General features: G+C 37.6%; 1 protein-coding gene across 1 annotated transcript in view; it reads left to right on the forward strand.

Annotated features, from left to right (window-relative positions):
* LOC136840039 (axoneme-associated protein mst101(1)-like) overlaps positions 1–13,190 on the forward strand; it is a 16,536-nt gene extending 3,346 nt beyond the window's left edge. Inside the window, exon 2 of the mRNA XM_067106353.1 lies at positions 12,395–13,190. Within this exon, the coding sequence (XP_066962454.1) occupies positions 12,395–13,190 (796 nt within the window). The remainder of the gene's footprint in view (positions 1–12,394) is intronic.
* The last annotated feature ends 249 nt before the right edge of the window (positions 13,191–13,439 follow it).

Here is a 13,439-nt window from a genome sequence, read left to right on the forward strand (position 1 = left end):
AAGAGAAAAAGTAGGTTTGTGCACACACACATACACACACACAATCATAAACATACACACATACACACACACATACTCACACACTAGAGTGTGAGGATTTAGCAATGACATATTCGGAGATGATTATAAAAAAAGTAGGTCTGTATACACACACAAACACACATTCACATACACAAACACACACACACACAAACACATAGCCTCATGCACCAACACACGTCCACACAAACACTAGATTGTAAGGATGTAGCAATGTCATATTTGGAGATGATTATAAAAAAAGTAGGTCTGTATAACACACACACACACAAACACACACAAACACAAACACTCACATAGCCACATACACCAACACACGTCCACACAAACACAAGAGTGTGAGGACGCAGCTCTCCCCATTTTGGGCAGCGTGGGAAAAAGTGATAAATTCGTTTCCCGAACTTTTATTATGAGTCGCGTATCTAGAGATTAAGTCTCGCAACAACAGATCAGTGGCTGCGTAAAATAACACGGGAAAATGTTAATGAAATATATCACCACTTGCCATTTTCCTGTTCATGGATTTGATGGGCTTCTCTCTCTCTCTCTCTCTCTCTCTCTCTCTCTCTCTCTCTCTCTCTCTCTCTCTCTGATAAAATAGATGCTCAGCGCATGCTCTCTCTCTCTCTCCCAACACAATAAAAAAGATACTTTATTTGAAATAGCTAGAATCTCAAACAATGCCTCTCTCTCTCTCTCTCTCTCTCTCTCTCTCTCTCTCTCTCTCTCTCTCTCTCTCTCTCTCTCTCTCCTAAAAAAGATACCACATATTACCGGTTTTCAAATGAATATTTACTCTTCTTTCGAGTGCCCAACTGACAAGCCTTATTAAATACCCTTTCCCAAGGGCATTCGAAGTATACCACACACACACACACACACACATACGTATGACCCATTAGCTCAGGTAATGCCCACCTGTCATAAAACAGCCAGGTTACAATCGTCCAATTAATCAGGAGAGAGCTGAGGAAAGTGAGATGGAAGAAAGGGAATATGAAAGGAGGTACAGTAAAAGGAACGAAAGGGGTTGCAGCAGCTAGGGGCCTGAGTTTTATCTGAAGGTCAGAAGTTGAATGGCCAGCATTCGATCCCCGGACTGGCTGAGTCCGAATGGGTGCGTTGGCTTTGAATTCATTATGATGCTGCTTTTGACTTCGAGGGAAAGAGACAGAGAGAGAGAGAGAAAGAAAAGAGAGGGAGAAACGGAAAAACAGAAAAAAAACTTAGGAGAAAACTAAACAAAACACAGAGACAAACACAGAGAATCAGAGAGAGAGAGAGAGAGATTAGGACCTCAGAGAGAAATAATCTCTCATTTAGAGCATTAGTAAAATCGTTCTAAGAATCCTTATTTAAGATCCCATCCACCCTCTTCTCTCTCTCTCTCTCTCTCTCTCTCTCTCTCTCTCTCTCTCTCTCAAACCTGGTCTGACAGGAGGCAGGCATCCCCTTCCTCCTTCCTTTTGTCTCTAAACTTTTTATTTCGAAGACTGTCTATCTTCCCGTTTATCTCCTCTTTATCCTTCTCCTCCTTCCTTCCCTTCCTTCGCCTTCCCTGTCTCTTCTCGCTTTTCAAAAGGAGGAGGTACAGAGCAGAGAGCCTCAAGTACAAATGTAAATAACATTATTTATTGGAAAGGAATATCTGATATCGATTCTCAATATTTCCTCCATATTTTCCTGGCCAATGCTTCTCACGTTATAGAATTGCTGCGACACTCGGCATGGGAATTTATTAATTATGGAGTCGTGATCTCTTTGCTAAGGTGCTTCTTTACCTAGATCTAGTGTGTAATTAGGTGTATTTTACAATATTCGTCCCCCTTGCATGCAGGAATTTGTAACCCGAAAGTGGATCTTCAGAAACATTTCAACTCCTTCCAAATTCTCTCCTGAATTGCATAGTCAGACTCAGGTCCTAGTCTATAATAGCCCCCTCCTTCTTCTTCTTCTTCTTCTTCTTCTTGTAAATTTTTCCATTAGTTCCGTCCTTCCTTTCATCTCTTTCCCAAGAGTCTCTCTCTCTCTCTCTCTCTCTCTCTCTCTCTCTCTCTCTCTCTCTCTCTCTCTCTACTGGAAGTCCTTTCAAAGAACCCCATTCCTTGAATGCGTCTTGCTGACTGTACCAATTAGTCTCCGCGTGGAAATTAAAACACTCTCCTTCTGGGCGGCGGTAGAAAGTTACACGGTACTTTGATCCGAAAGGAGCTCGCTCCAGGAAAGTCAATAATGTGTGCCTTGTAGACTAAAAGCCAAGATATTGTAAAAGGCAGAGGACATATTTTACGTCAAGTATTGATAGGATAGGGGTTGAAGCTAGAGGCTTCGCCTTGATGTGATTTTGAGATGGATTCGTTTTCACGGTTGTTATTGACGGGAAAGTGCGTCTTAGGATTTTCAATCGCAGCTTCGTCTTGAGAACTGTCTGTCCATTATCTCTCCTTCTGCCTCAAAATAACAAATGACAGGGAATGTTGATTAAGAATAAGGTTATTGAACACTTCAGTCAAGGATCGTTTGTCACGTTGAAATACAATTCAAGTAAATAAGCAGTTATAAGGGTCTATTTATATATCTGATGCGGCTTTGACTGTTCAGGAAAAAAAATGGTGCAGGTTTGCAGTCTTTACAAACCTCATATGGTACCATACATACACACACACACACACACACACACACATATATATATATATATATATATATATATATATATATATATATATATATATATATATATATATATATATATATATATATATATATATATATATATATATATGTATATATATACATATATATATATATATATATATATATATATATATGTATGTATATATATATATATATATATATATATATATATATATATATATATATATATATATATATATACATATATATATATATAATATATATATATATATATATATATATATATATAATATATATATATATATACATATATATAATAATTATATTTCATACCCATATCACTCAATTCCTCATTCAAAACGAAGTTCAGGAGAAGACAATTATAAACCATTAATTGTAAATCGCCAAAATGGCCTTGACGTGAATGGCCATTAAAGGCCTTAACTGTAATTGACCTGAGTAACTGCCCAGGTCAGATGGATTTCAGGCCAGGGAACACGTTTTAAAGGGTCATTTCCACAGCGGGGCATTTCGTATGTTTAGTCCCTCCCTGAAACTGACCATTTTAAACGAGCGTTTGAAACGAGCGTTGCAAATGGGCATTTGAAACAGCGTTTTAAAACGAGCGTTTAAACGAGCTTTTAAACGAGCGTTTGAAGCGCCCGTTTGAAACGTGCGTTTTAAAAGAGCATCTTAAACGAGCGTTTTATTTAAACGCTCGTTTTAATTGAGCATTTTCAGCGAGCTTTATCAACAAGCGTTTTAAACGAACTGTTTTCGAGCAGTTCTAATCACATGTTTTAAAAAGACGTGTTTTAATCCAAGCTTGCAAACGAGTGTTCTAAAACTAGCGTTTTGAACGAGCATATTAAACAGATGTTCAACCGAGCATTTCAAACGAACGTTTTGAACGGGCTTTTTTAACGAGCGTTTCAAACGAGCGTTTTGAACGGACGTTTTCAAACGAGAGGTTCCAACAATCCTGATATATACCAATAAACATCTTATGAAATTTTCTTCTCGTTTTAATCCCAATCTAATTACAGATCTTGCAGGAAATTTTCCCCCAAAATAATCGGTGTTTCACTAGATAAAGAACTATATCATTTTTCTTATTATTGCTTTTTTTCATTATTGTTATTTCCATAAATATTCACATTATTATTATTTCCATAAATATTCATGTGTATACTATTATTTCTGTTACTTCAGTAATTGTTTGAGTTTAGCTGATTATTATTTTTCACATCTTTTATCTCGTGTATTTGAACTGTGTGGATTGTATTGTATTGTGTCTACTTTGCATATTCCCTGTATATGACCCTGAGCTGAAATAAAGGTTATTATTATTATTATTATTATTATTATTATTATTATTATTATTATTATTATTATTATTATTATTATTATTATTATTATTATTATTATTATTATTATTATTATTATTATTGTGAGTTTTTCAAGTGCAAAGTCATATTAAATCCATTTTTTCTATTTTGAGTCCAATAAAATCAGTAGGAACCATATCCCAATAATCAGAAATCTTATTCGTTGTTTTCTATACCAGCTGCTGTAAATATTTTCTGTTCTCTCTCTCTCTCTCTCTCTCTCTCTCTCTCTCTGTGTGTGTGTGTGTGTGTGTGTGTGTGTTGGGGGTGGGGCGTTATCGCAAACCATTAATGGCTAATACACCAAAATTAAAGCACGATGTGAATAAAAACTGAAGTTCTAGGTGAACGAAAATTCTAAAATTGTAGATCAAATTGCATCAAAAAAAAACCCAGGCAAAATGAAATTGCAACACTTCACAGGATAAAAGTCAGTTCTGCCGTGTATTTTACCAGAATTTCACATACCTTGAATTTACAAAATCACAACACATCCGTGGAAAGGTGAGAAGTCAGATTCTGCAGTCCGCAGGTATTTCAAAGGACGATCCGCGCTCCAAATTTTACGATAGCTCACTTTCGTTTAGTCTGCTACAAAGGTTTACAGTGTCAAAGACACTTTGGATATTATGTTGCACATGGGACAGGTTTATATCTGCTGTCAATATACAGCAAGATTTTCCTGTGTGAATGCCAGTTTGTATTTGCAATTTAATCTTTTCGTTCAATTTTTCTGTCATTTGGAAAGCGTCACTTATCAAGTTCATTGATGCTTCTAATCGGGTCTATTTTATTTCCATGAGCAGTGAGGTTAATTTAATAAAAGGATGAGGATGAACCTTTGTACTGAAAGCCTTCAAGAGTTCTTAGGCAGCTTCTCCTTACATGACCACAGAAGGTTTATTCCAAGATTCCTCACTTGATATAAGAAGAACCATTCGCTCTAATACTTTTGCCAGCGGGGATCTATCCTTCCCTTGCATTTACATTCAACAGCAGCATTCAGTAACTAAACTTCCTATCTATTGAGAGGAGTTGGTTCAACAGTCATCCCGTGACAGCTTAGCACCCTAGAAATCTTTTGCAGAGATACGGCTGCCTACCATATCATTCTCTGCTCCAGTTACAAACTTCCTAATGTTGTTGTGTTATATGTATATATATATATATATATATATATATATATATATATATATATATATGTGTGTGTGTGTGTATATATATATAATCCCAACTGTCATTTATAAAAGCTTTCTTTGTAGACCTATTCTTATATTTCTATCAGTCTGCTGAGCAAAGGACAGTAAGTCGAAAGGCCTAGCACCACTCCGTTGTTTCACTTTCCTACGTGCCTTTATATATATATATATATATATATATATATATATATATATATATATATATATATATATATATATATATATATATATATATATTACCACTGTCAAAGTAAGTGCACATTGATGAAAATACATTATAATTGCAAATGAAAACTTGACACCCAGATATATTCACGGTTTTGAAAACTAGCCTCTAGCGAGTTGGGTGAAAATGAATGCATAATTATGCGCCGGGAGAGAGCGTTTGGTGGAGAATAAAGTAAAAAATATTCAAACTTTAATATTAATGTGAATATTTTTTTAATGTCAGCAGTGGGAAATGGAGAGGCTTCCAACTTAATGATACTTTTCCACACTGAATTATTCATTCTAGGAATAATTGCGTGAGCTGACGCACATATGATATATAGGAGTGTCTAAGTGTGTGTGTGTGTGTGTGTGTGAGTGTGTGTGTTTGTGTGTGTGGGATTTGATAAATTATTACTACAGAGACCTGCTCGTCTTAAATCTCTGATAATACGGTGGTGCACTGTAGGCATACTTAAGGGCGTTTGCAGCGTCCCATCGGCCCCTAGCTGCGTCAAACTTTGTAGCCTTTTACTATACCTCCGTTCCAGCTTCCTCTCTTCAATCTTGCTGTCCAACCTCTCTTAACTATTACTTCCCACTTCATTTCCTATATTTTCTGGTTCTCTTTTCAATGTCTTAGGCACTGAATGACTAAGTGCTCCTCAGTGCTTGATTTGACGACATAATTTCATAAATAAATCAGTAATTCTCCACTATATGGAATCTTCTCAGATCCACTGAATTTCAGAGACCAGGGTTGTCTTGACTGACTGACTGATTTTGAGTTCTCATTCAGAAACCATAGTATTAAAATTGTCTGTTTGTTTCTAACTTTATCTTTTTAGAAATTAGGATCATAATTTAGATAACTTCTTTTCATCAGAATCGATTCACAAATCTTACGGAAATTGCGAGGTATTATATGAATCACGATCTACTATAAAAACAAAGGGTTACTGAAAGCCTCGTATTGCACAGGGTGTCCATAAAGCTTCTTTGCAATTTAAAAAAATATATTACAAAAGCCATTTGATGAGATATCTTAATCAGATTTGTTTTATGTACTCAGCAGTTATCAAGTTTTTAATCACATTGCATTGCTTATTGAAACCATTCGCTTTTGTAATACATTCTTGAAATTGTCAAGAGACTGTATGGACACCCTGTATGTCATAATGTTTTACAGGCCATTTTTAGTGTTTACTGTAATATCAATGAACGATTATGAAAGAAACGTTTACAGTGCTTTTGTAAAGAAGCGTTTACGAGGACATGTGAACCAAAGTCTGGAATAACTAAAGCTTACCAAAACCTTCGTATTGCTAGTTATAATGTTTAACTGTTTAGTTTAATACACCTTAATAAATTACTAAATGTTGAAAATGATTCTGACAAAGGACCTTTTTACCTCACAGTGCAAACGACGCTGGGCTTCCTGGGACCGTTAAACAGCCCTAATCTCTCAAAAAGTATCATTATTCGCGAATATTATTTCTGTTTGACAGCCGGGATTACGTGGGGATTTGTGGATTGGAAGGTGAATGGAATTTGGGATTTAAAAGCAATTAACCGGACTTGCCCCAGTGATTATTGGTATAAACCTTTTTTTTTTAATGTAATAGAATACGTTTTTATTCTGCAGTATTGAAGAATTCGTCAATTGACTTAGCAGTAAATATGTATATGTATATATACATATATATACATATAAATACATACATAATAGAAATATATATAAATATATATATATATATATATACACAGATGCATACAGATATAACGTCATGAGTCTCACTGTCTTTTTATTTTGTGTGTAACAACGGCATTCCTCTGGCAAATGAAATTGCCGTCTGTCATTCAGCCCGGGGGTCCTGTCGTAACATTACCGTCATTTTTGACGGCGTGGAAGGACAGAAACGAAGAGAAACTCGATAAAGACAGAAGAATGAGGAAGAAGACTTTTTTTTGCAAGGCGCATCGCTGAATGCGCATGAGAAGAGAGAGAGAGAAAGTGGAAAGAAAGTTGCTTTCCCCGAAAAACCCAGAAACTCGGGGAAAGTTATATTGCTAAAAAACGCTGCTGGTGGTTTCATTGCAAGATGATTGTATCGCCTTCTGCCGCTGTCGTGGATGATATACTGTATATATATATATATATATATATATATATATATATATATATATATATATATATATATATATATATATATATATATATATATAAGCACTAAGCTACAAACGCCCTTTAATATCCAGTTCACTCTACCTCAGGAATAATGTATTCTCATATATGTTGGCCGGGTGGTTAGAATTTCGCGTCACTGTAGTCCTGAGTTCTTGTCTTCCGTGGTTCGAGCCCACGAGACGACGAACTTATTATCAACTAAAAATTCCCCTTCGGGTAACATATATGAAAATATATTATTCCCGAGGCAGAGTGAATGGATATTGAAGGACGTTTGTAGCTTAATGCCTGTATATGAATCACGGTGATGTGATAAAAATTCATTCATATATATATATATATATATATATATATATATATATATATATATATATATATATATATATATATATATATATATATATATGTATATATATAAAACTAATGTTCTTTTTCACGTTCAGAATTTCCGCCTAAGGTCTGGGGCACAAGAGAGCATTACCAAAATTCGTTTACTATGGACCAAAGAGGTTCGATCATTGAGTTTGTCTGGGCGAAAGTGACGGTCCTGAGGACCGCTTTCGCATTTCGGGAGGTTGGGATCAAACATTTTTATCTCTCTCTCTCTCTCTCTCTCTCTCTCTCTCTCTCTCTCTCTCTCTCTCTCTTTTAGAAAATTGCCGGATCGTAAGCTATGAATCATTTCAATATTTTTTTATTTTCATTGCGTTGTTTTTTATATATAATGCTGTTTCCATTAAATTAATGTTATGTTTCCATTTCCCTCTCTCTCTCTCTCTCTCTCTCTCTCTCTCTCTATTACTGAGAAGCGCATACAATATTCTCTTTACCTTCAGAGCTACTTTCTCTCTCTCTCTCTCTCTCTCTCTCTCTCTCTCTCTCTCTCTCTCTCTCTCTCTCTCTCTCTCTCTCTCTTACTGAAAGCTACATACAATATTCTCTCTATTTTAAGTGCTACTCTCTCTCTCTCTCTCTCTCTCTCTCTCTCTCTCTCTCTCTCTCTCTCTCTCTCTCGCTTTGAGAACCTGATACAGTATTCTCTTGACCTTAAAAGCTAATCTCTCTCTCTCTCTCTCTCTCTCTCTCTCTCTCTCTCTCTCTCTCTCTCTCTCTCTCTCTCTCCTCTCGCGAGAACCTGATACAATATTCTCTTGACCTTAAAAGCTAATCTCTCTCTCTCTCTCTCTCTCTCTCTCTCTCTCTCTCTCTCTCTCTCTCTCTCTCTCTCTCTTGAGAACCTGATACAATATTCTCTTGACCTTAAAACTAACCTCTCTCTCTCTCTCTCTCTCTCTCTCTCTCTCTCTCTCTCTCTCTCTCTCTCTCTCTCTCTCTCTCTCTCTCTCTCTCTCAGAACCTGATGCTATATTCTCTTGACCTTAAAAGCTAATCTCTCTCGCTCTCTCCCTCTCTCTCTCTCTCTCTCTCTCTCTCTCTCTCTCTCTCTCTCTCTCTCTCTCTCTCTCTCTCAAAACCTGATGTTATATTCTCTTGACCTTAAAAGCTAATCTCTCTCTCTCTCTCTCTCTCTCTCTCTCTCTCTCTCTCTCTCTCTCTCTCTCTCTCTCTCTCTCTCTCTCTCTCTCAAAACCTGATGTTATATTCTCTTGACCTTAAAAGCTAATCTCTCTCTCTCTCTCTCTCTCTCTCTCTCTCTCTCTCTCTCTCTCTCTCTCTCTCTCTCTCTCTCTCTCTCTCTCTCAAAACCTGATGTTATATTCTCTTGACCTTAAAAGCTAATCTCTCTCTCTCTCTCTCTCTCTCTCAAAACCTGATGTTATATTCTCTTGACCTTAAAGCTAATCTCTCTCTCTCTCTCTCTCTCTCTCTCTCTCTCTCTCTCAAAACCTGATGTTATATTCTCTTGACCTTAAAAGCTAATCTCTCTCTCTCTCTCTCTCTCTCTCTCTCTCTCTCTCTCTCTCTCTCTCTCTCAAAACCTGATGTTATATTCTCTTGACCTTAAAGCTAATCTCTCTCTCTCTCTCTCTCTCTCTCTCTCTCTCTCTCTCTCTCTCTCTCTCTCTCTCTCTCTCTCTCTCTCTCTCTCAAAACCTGATGTTATATTCTCTTGACCTTAAAAGCTAATCTCTCTCTCTCTCTCTCTCTCTCAAAACCTGATGTTATATTCTCTTGACCTTAAAAGCTAATCTCTCTCTCTCTCTCTCTCTCTCAAAACCTGATGTTATATTCTCTTGACCTTAAAAGCTAATCTCTCTCTCTCTCTCTCTCTCTCTCTCTCTCTCTCTCTCAAAACCTGATGTTATATTCTCTTGACCTTAAAAGCTAATCTCTCTCTCTCTCTCTCTCTCTCTCTCTCTCTCTCTCTCTCTCTCTCTCAAAACCTGATGTTATATTCTCTTGACCTTAAAGCTAATCTCTCTCTCTCTCTCTCTCTCTCTCTCTCTCTCTCTCTCTCTCTCTCTCTCTCTCTCTCTCTCTCTCTCTCTCTCTCTCAAAACCTGATGTTATATTCTCTTGACCTTAAAAGCTAATCTCTCTCTCTCTCTCTCTCTCTCTCTCTCTCTCTCTCTCTCTCTCTCTCTCTCTCTCTCTCTCTCTCAAAACCTGATGTTATATTCTCTTGACCTTAAAGCTAATCTCTCTCTCTCTCTCTCTCTCTCTCTCTCTCTCTCTCAAAACCTGATGTTATATTCTCTTGACCTTAAAAGCTAATCTCTCTCTCTCTCTCTCTCTCTCTCTCTCTCTCTCTCTCTCTCTCTCAAAACCTGATGTTATATTCTCTTGACCTTAAAAAGCTAATCTCTCTCTCTCTCTCTCTCTCTCTCTCTCTCTCTCTCTCAAAACCTGATGTTATATTCTCTTGACCTTAAAAGCTAAAATCTCTCTCTCTCTCTCTCTCTCTCTCTCTCTCTCTCTCAAAACCTGATGTTATATTCTCTTGACCTTAAAGCTAATCTCTCTCTCTCTCTCTCTCTCTCTCTCTCTCTCTCTCTCAAAACCTGATGTTATATTCTCTTGACCTTAAAAGCTAATCTCTCTCTCTCTCTCTCTCTCTCTCTCTCTCTCTCTCTCTCTCTCTCTCTCTCTCTCTCTCTCTCAAAACCTGATGTTATATTCTCTTGACCTTAAAAGCTAAATCTCTCTCTCTCTCTCTCTCTCTCTCTCTCTCTCTCTCTCTCTCTCTCTCTCTCTCTCTCTCTCTCTCTCTCTCTCTCTCAAAACCTGATGTTATATTCTCTTGACCTTAAAAGCTAATCTCTCTCTCTCTCTCTCTCTCTCTCTCTCTCTCTCTCTCTCTCTCTCTCTCAAAACCTGATGTTATATTCTCTTGACCTTAAAAGCTAATCTCTCTCTCTCTCTCTCTCTCTCTCTCTCTCTCTCTCTCTCTCTCTTACTGTGAGCTACATATTAGGTGATAATATATATGCAATGTTGCGAAAAAAAAAAAAAACTGAACGTATTCCATGCGTATTAATTATGCAATTAACAAGATCGTGTCTCTGAAAAACCCAATGCAGTGAAAATGAAGAGTATTGTATGACAGAAGTGATGGGGGGAGAGAGAGAGAGAGAGAGAGAGAGAGAGAGAGAGATGTATACAGGCACCTTTTCAATGAATGCTTAATTTGTCTTAAATAATTTAGGAGAGAGAGAGAGAGAGAGGGAGGGAGAGAGAGAGAGAGAGAGAAATGGTGTATATCCAGGAAGTGTTTCAATGAATGCTTAATTTCTTTTGAATAGTTTAGAATAGAGAGAGAGAGAGAGAGAAGAGAGACGGAGAAAGAGAGAGAGAGAGAGAGAGAGAGAGAGAAACAGTATATGCAGATACTATGTCAATGAGTGCTTAATTTCTCTTAAATAATTTAGGAGAGAGAGAAAGAGAGAAGAGAGAGAAATGGTGTATACAGACAGTGTTTCAATGAATGCCTATTTCCTTTTGAACAGTTTAGAGAGAGAGAGAGAGAGAAGAGAGAGAGAGAGAGAGAGAAGAAAGCTCTCCTGACCACCACGCAAAAAACGACTTTAAACCTCGTTTAAAAAAAAAAAATAAAAATAAAAACTGGGCATTCATTCCATTTCCCGATAAAAATGAGGCATCGATGTTTGTTCTCGAAACGAAAGCAGAAGAAGAAGAAGAAGAAGAAGAAGAAGAAGAAGAAGAAGAAGAAGAAGAAGAAGAAGAAGAAGATCCTCTTCTCTCTCTCTCTCTTCTCCAGCCAGTGGGATAAACAAGGAAGGGTGGAAAATAATGGAGCTTTGTTCTGAAGAGAATTCAGTTAGGCTGGAGAGGGAAGACGCAAGATGTTAGACTCCCTGGTTTTCGTGACTCGCAGACGAGTTCGAGGAATAACAGAAACGGTGCCAAGATCTTCATTTATTCGCTCTTGCGTTAATTCATTTATGCGCTTGAGGAAGAGGCAAGTTTATTTATTTACTTGGGAAGACACAAGATGTCTGTCTCGCTAGGGGCCGGCTACGGACGTATTGCAGATTGCAAACTGTTGCTGTTTTTTTTTTTTTTTTCGTAGAGTGCAAATGTGTTCAAGGAATAACGTGAATGGTGCCAAGATCTTTTTTTTTTTATTTGCTTATTTATTTATCTTGGGGAAAGACACAAGACTTCAGACTAGCGAGAGGGGACAACGGACCTATCGCAGATTGCAAACTTTCGACGAAAGCTGTTGGAGAAGAAAGCTGCTAGAGAAGAAAGCTGCTGGAAAAGAGAGCTGCTGGAAAAGAAAGCTGCTGGAAAAGAAAGCTGCTTGAGAAGAAAGTTGCTGGAGAAGAAAGCTGCTTGAGAAGAAAGCTGCTGGAAAAGAGAGCTGCTGGAAAAGAAAGCTGCTGGAAAAGAAAGCTGCTTGAGAAGAAAGTTGCTGGAGAAGAAAGCTGCTTGAGAAGAAAGCTGCTGGAGAAAAAGCTGCTGGAAAAGAAAGCTGCTGGAGAAGAAAGCTGCTGGAGAAAGAAGCTGCTGGAAAATAAAGCTGCTGGAGAAGAAATCTTCAAGGGAAGAAAGCTGCTGGAGAAGAAAGCTGATGGAAAAGAAAGCTGCTGGAGAAGAAAGCTGACGGAAAAGAAAGCTGATGGAAAAGAAAGCTGCTGGAGAAGAAAGCTGACGGAAAAGAAAGCTGCTGAAGAAGAAAGCTGCCGGGGACAAAATCTGCTGGAAAAGAAAGCTGCTGGAGAAGCTGCTGAAGAAGAAAACTGCTGGAGAAAAAATCTGCTGGAGAAGAAAGCTGCTGGAGAAAAAATCTGCTGGAGAAGAAAAGCTGCCGGAGGCGAAAGCTGTTGGAAAAGAAAGCTGCTGGAGGCTGATGAAGAGATGGAAAAGAAAGCTGATGGAAAAGAAAGCTGCTGGAGAAGAAAACTGCTGGAGAAGCTGCTGAAGAAGAAAACTGCTGGAGAAAAAATCTGCTGGAGAAGAAAGCTGCCGGAGGCGAAAGCTGTTGGAAAAGAAAGCTGCTGGAAAAGAAAGCTGCTTGAGAAGAAAACTGTTGGAGAAGCTGCTGGAGAAGAAAGCTGGTGTCCCAGGACAGTGGAAACGACAAAGTGAAATAAATAAATAAATGAAAAATAAACGCCCCCATATATTCTTCAGCGCTCTCCTAAGCAACGACAAGAAAATTCCTATTTATATGATAATGGCCGCAGTTGTCGGTAGAGTTCCATGGTATTATTTGCTTTCTCTCGCTTCGTAGTGAAAGGAAAAGAGAATTTCCCGGCTCTCTATTTAATTGAAAGGCGTCGCCTACTGACATTTCTTCCTTAAGAAGTATATATATATATATATATATATATATAT

This window comes from Macrobrachium rosenbergii, chromosome 1 (assembly GCF_040412425.1).
Source record: "Macrobrachium rosenbergii isolate ZJJX-2024 chromosome 1, ASM4041242v1, whole genome shotgun sequence".
Classification (NCBI taxonomy): Eukaryota; Metazoa; Arthropoda; class Malacostraca; order Decapoda; family Palaemonidae; genus Macrobrachium; species Macrobrachium rosenbergii.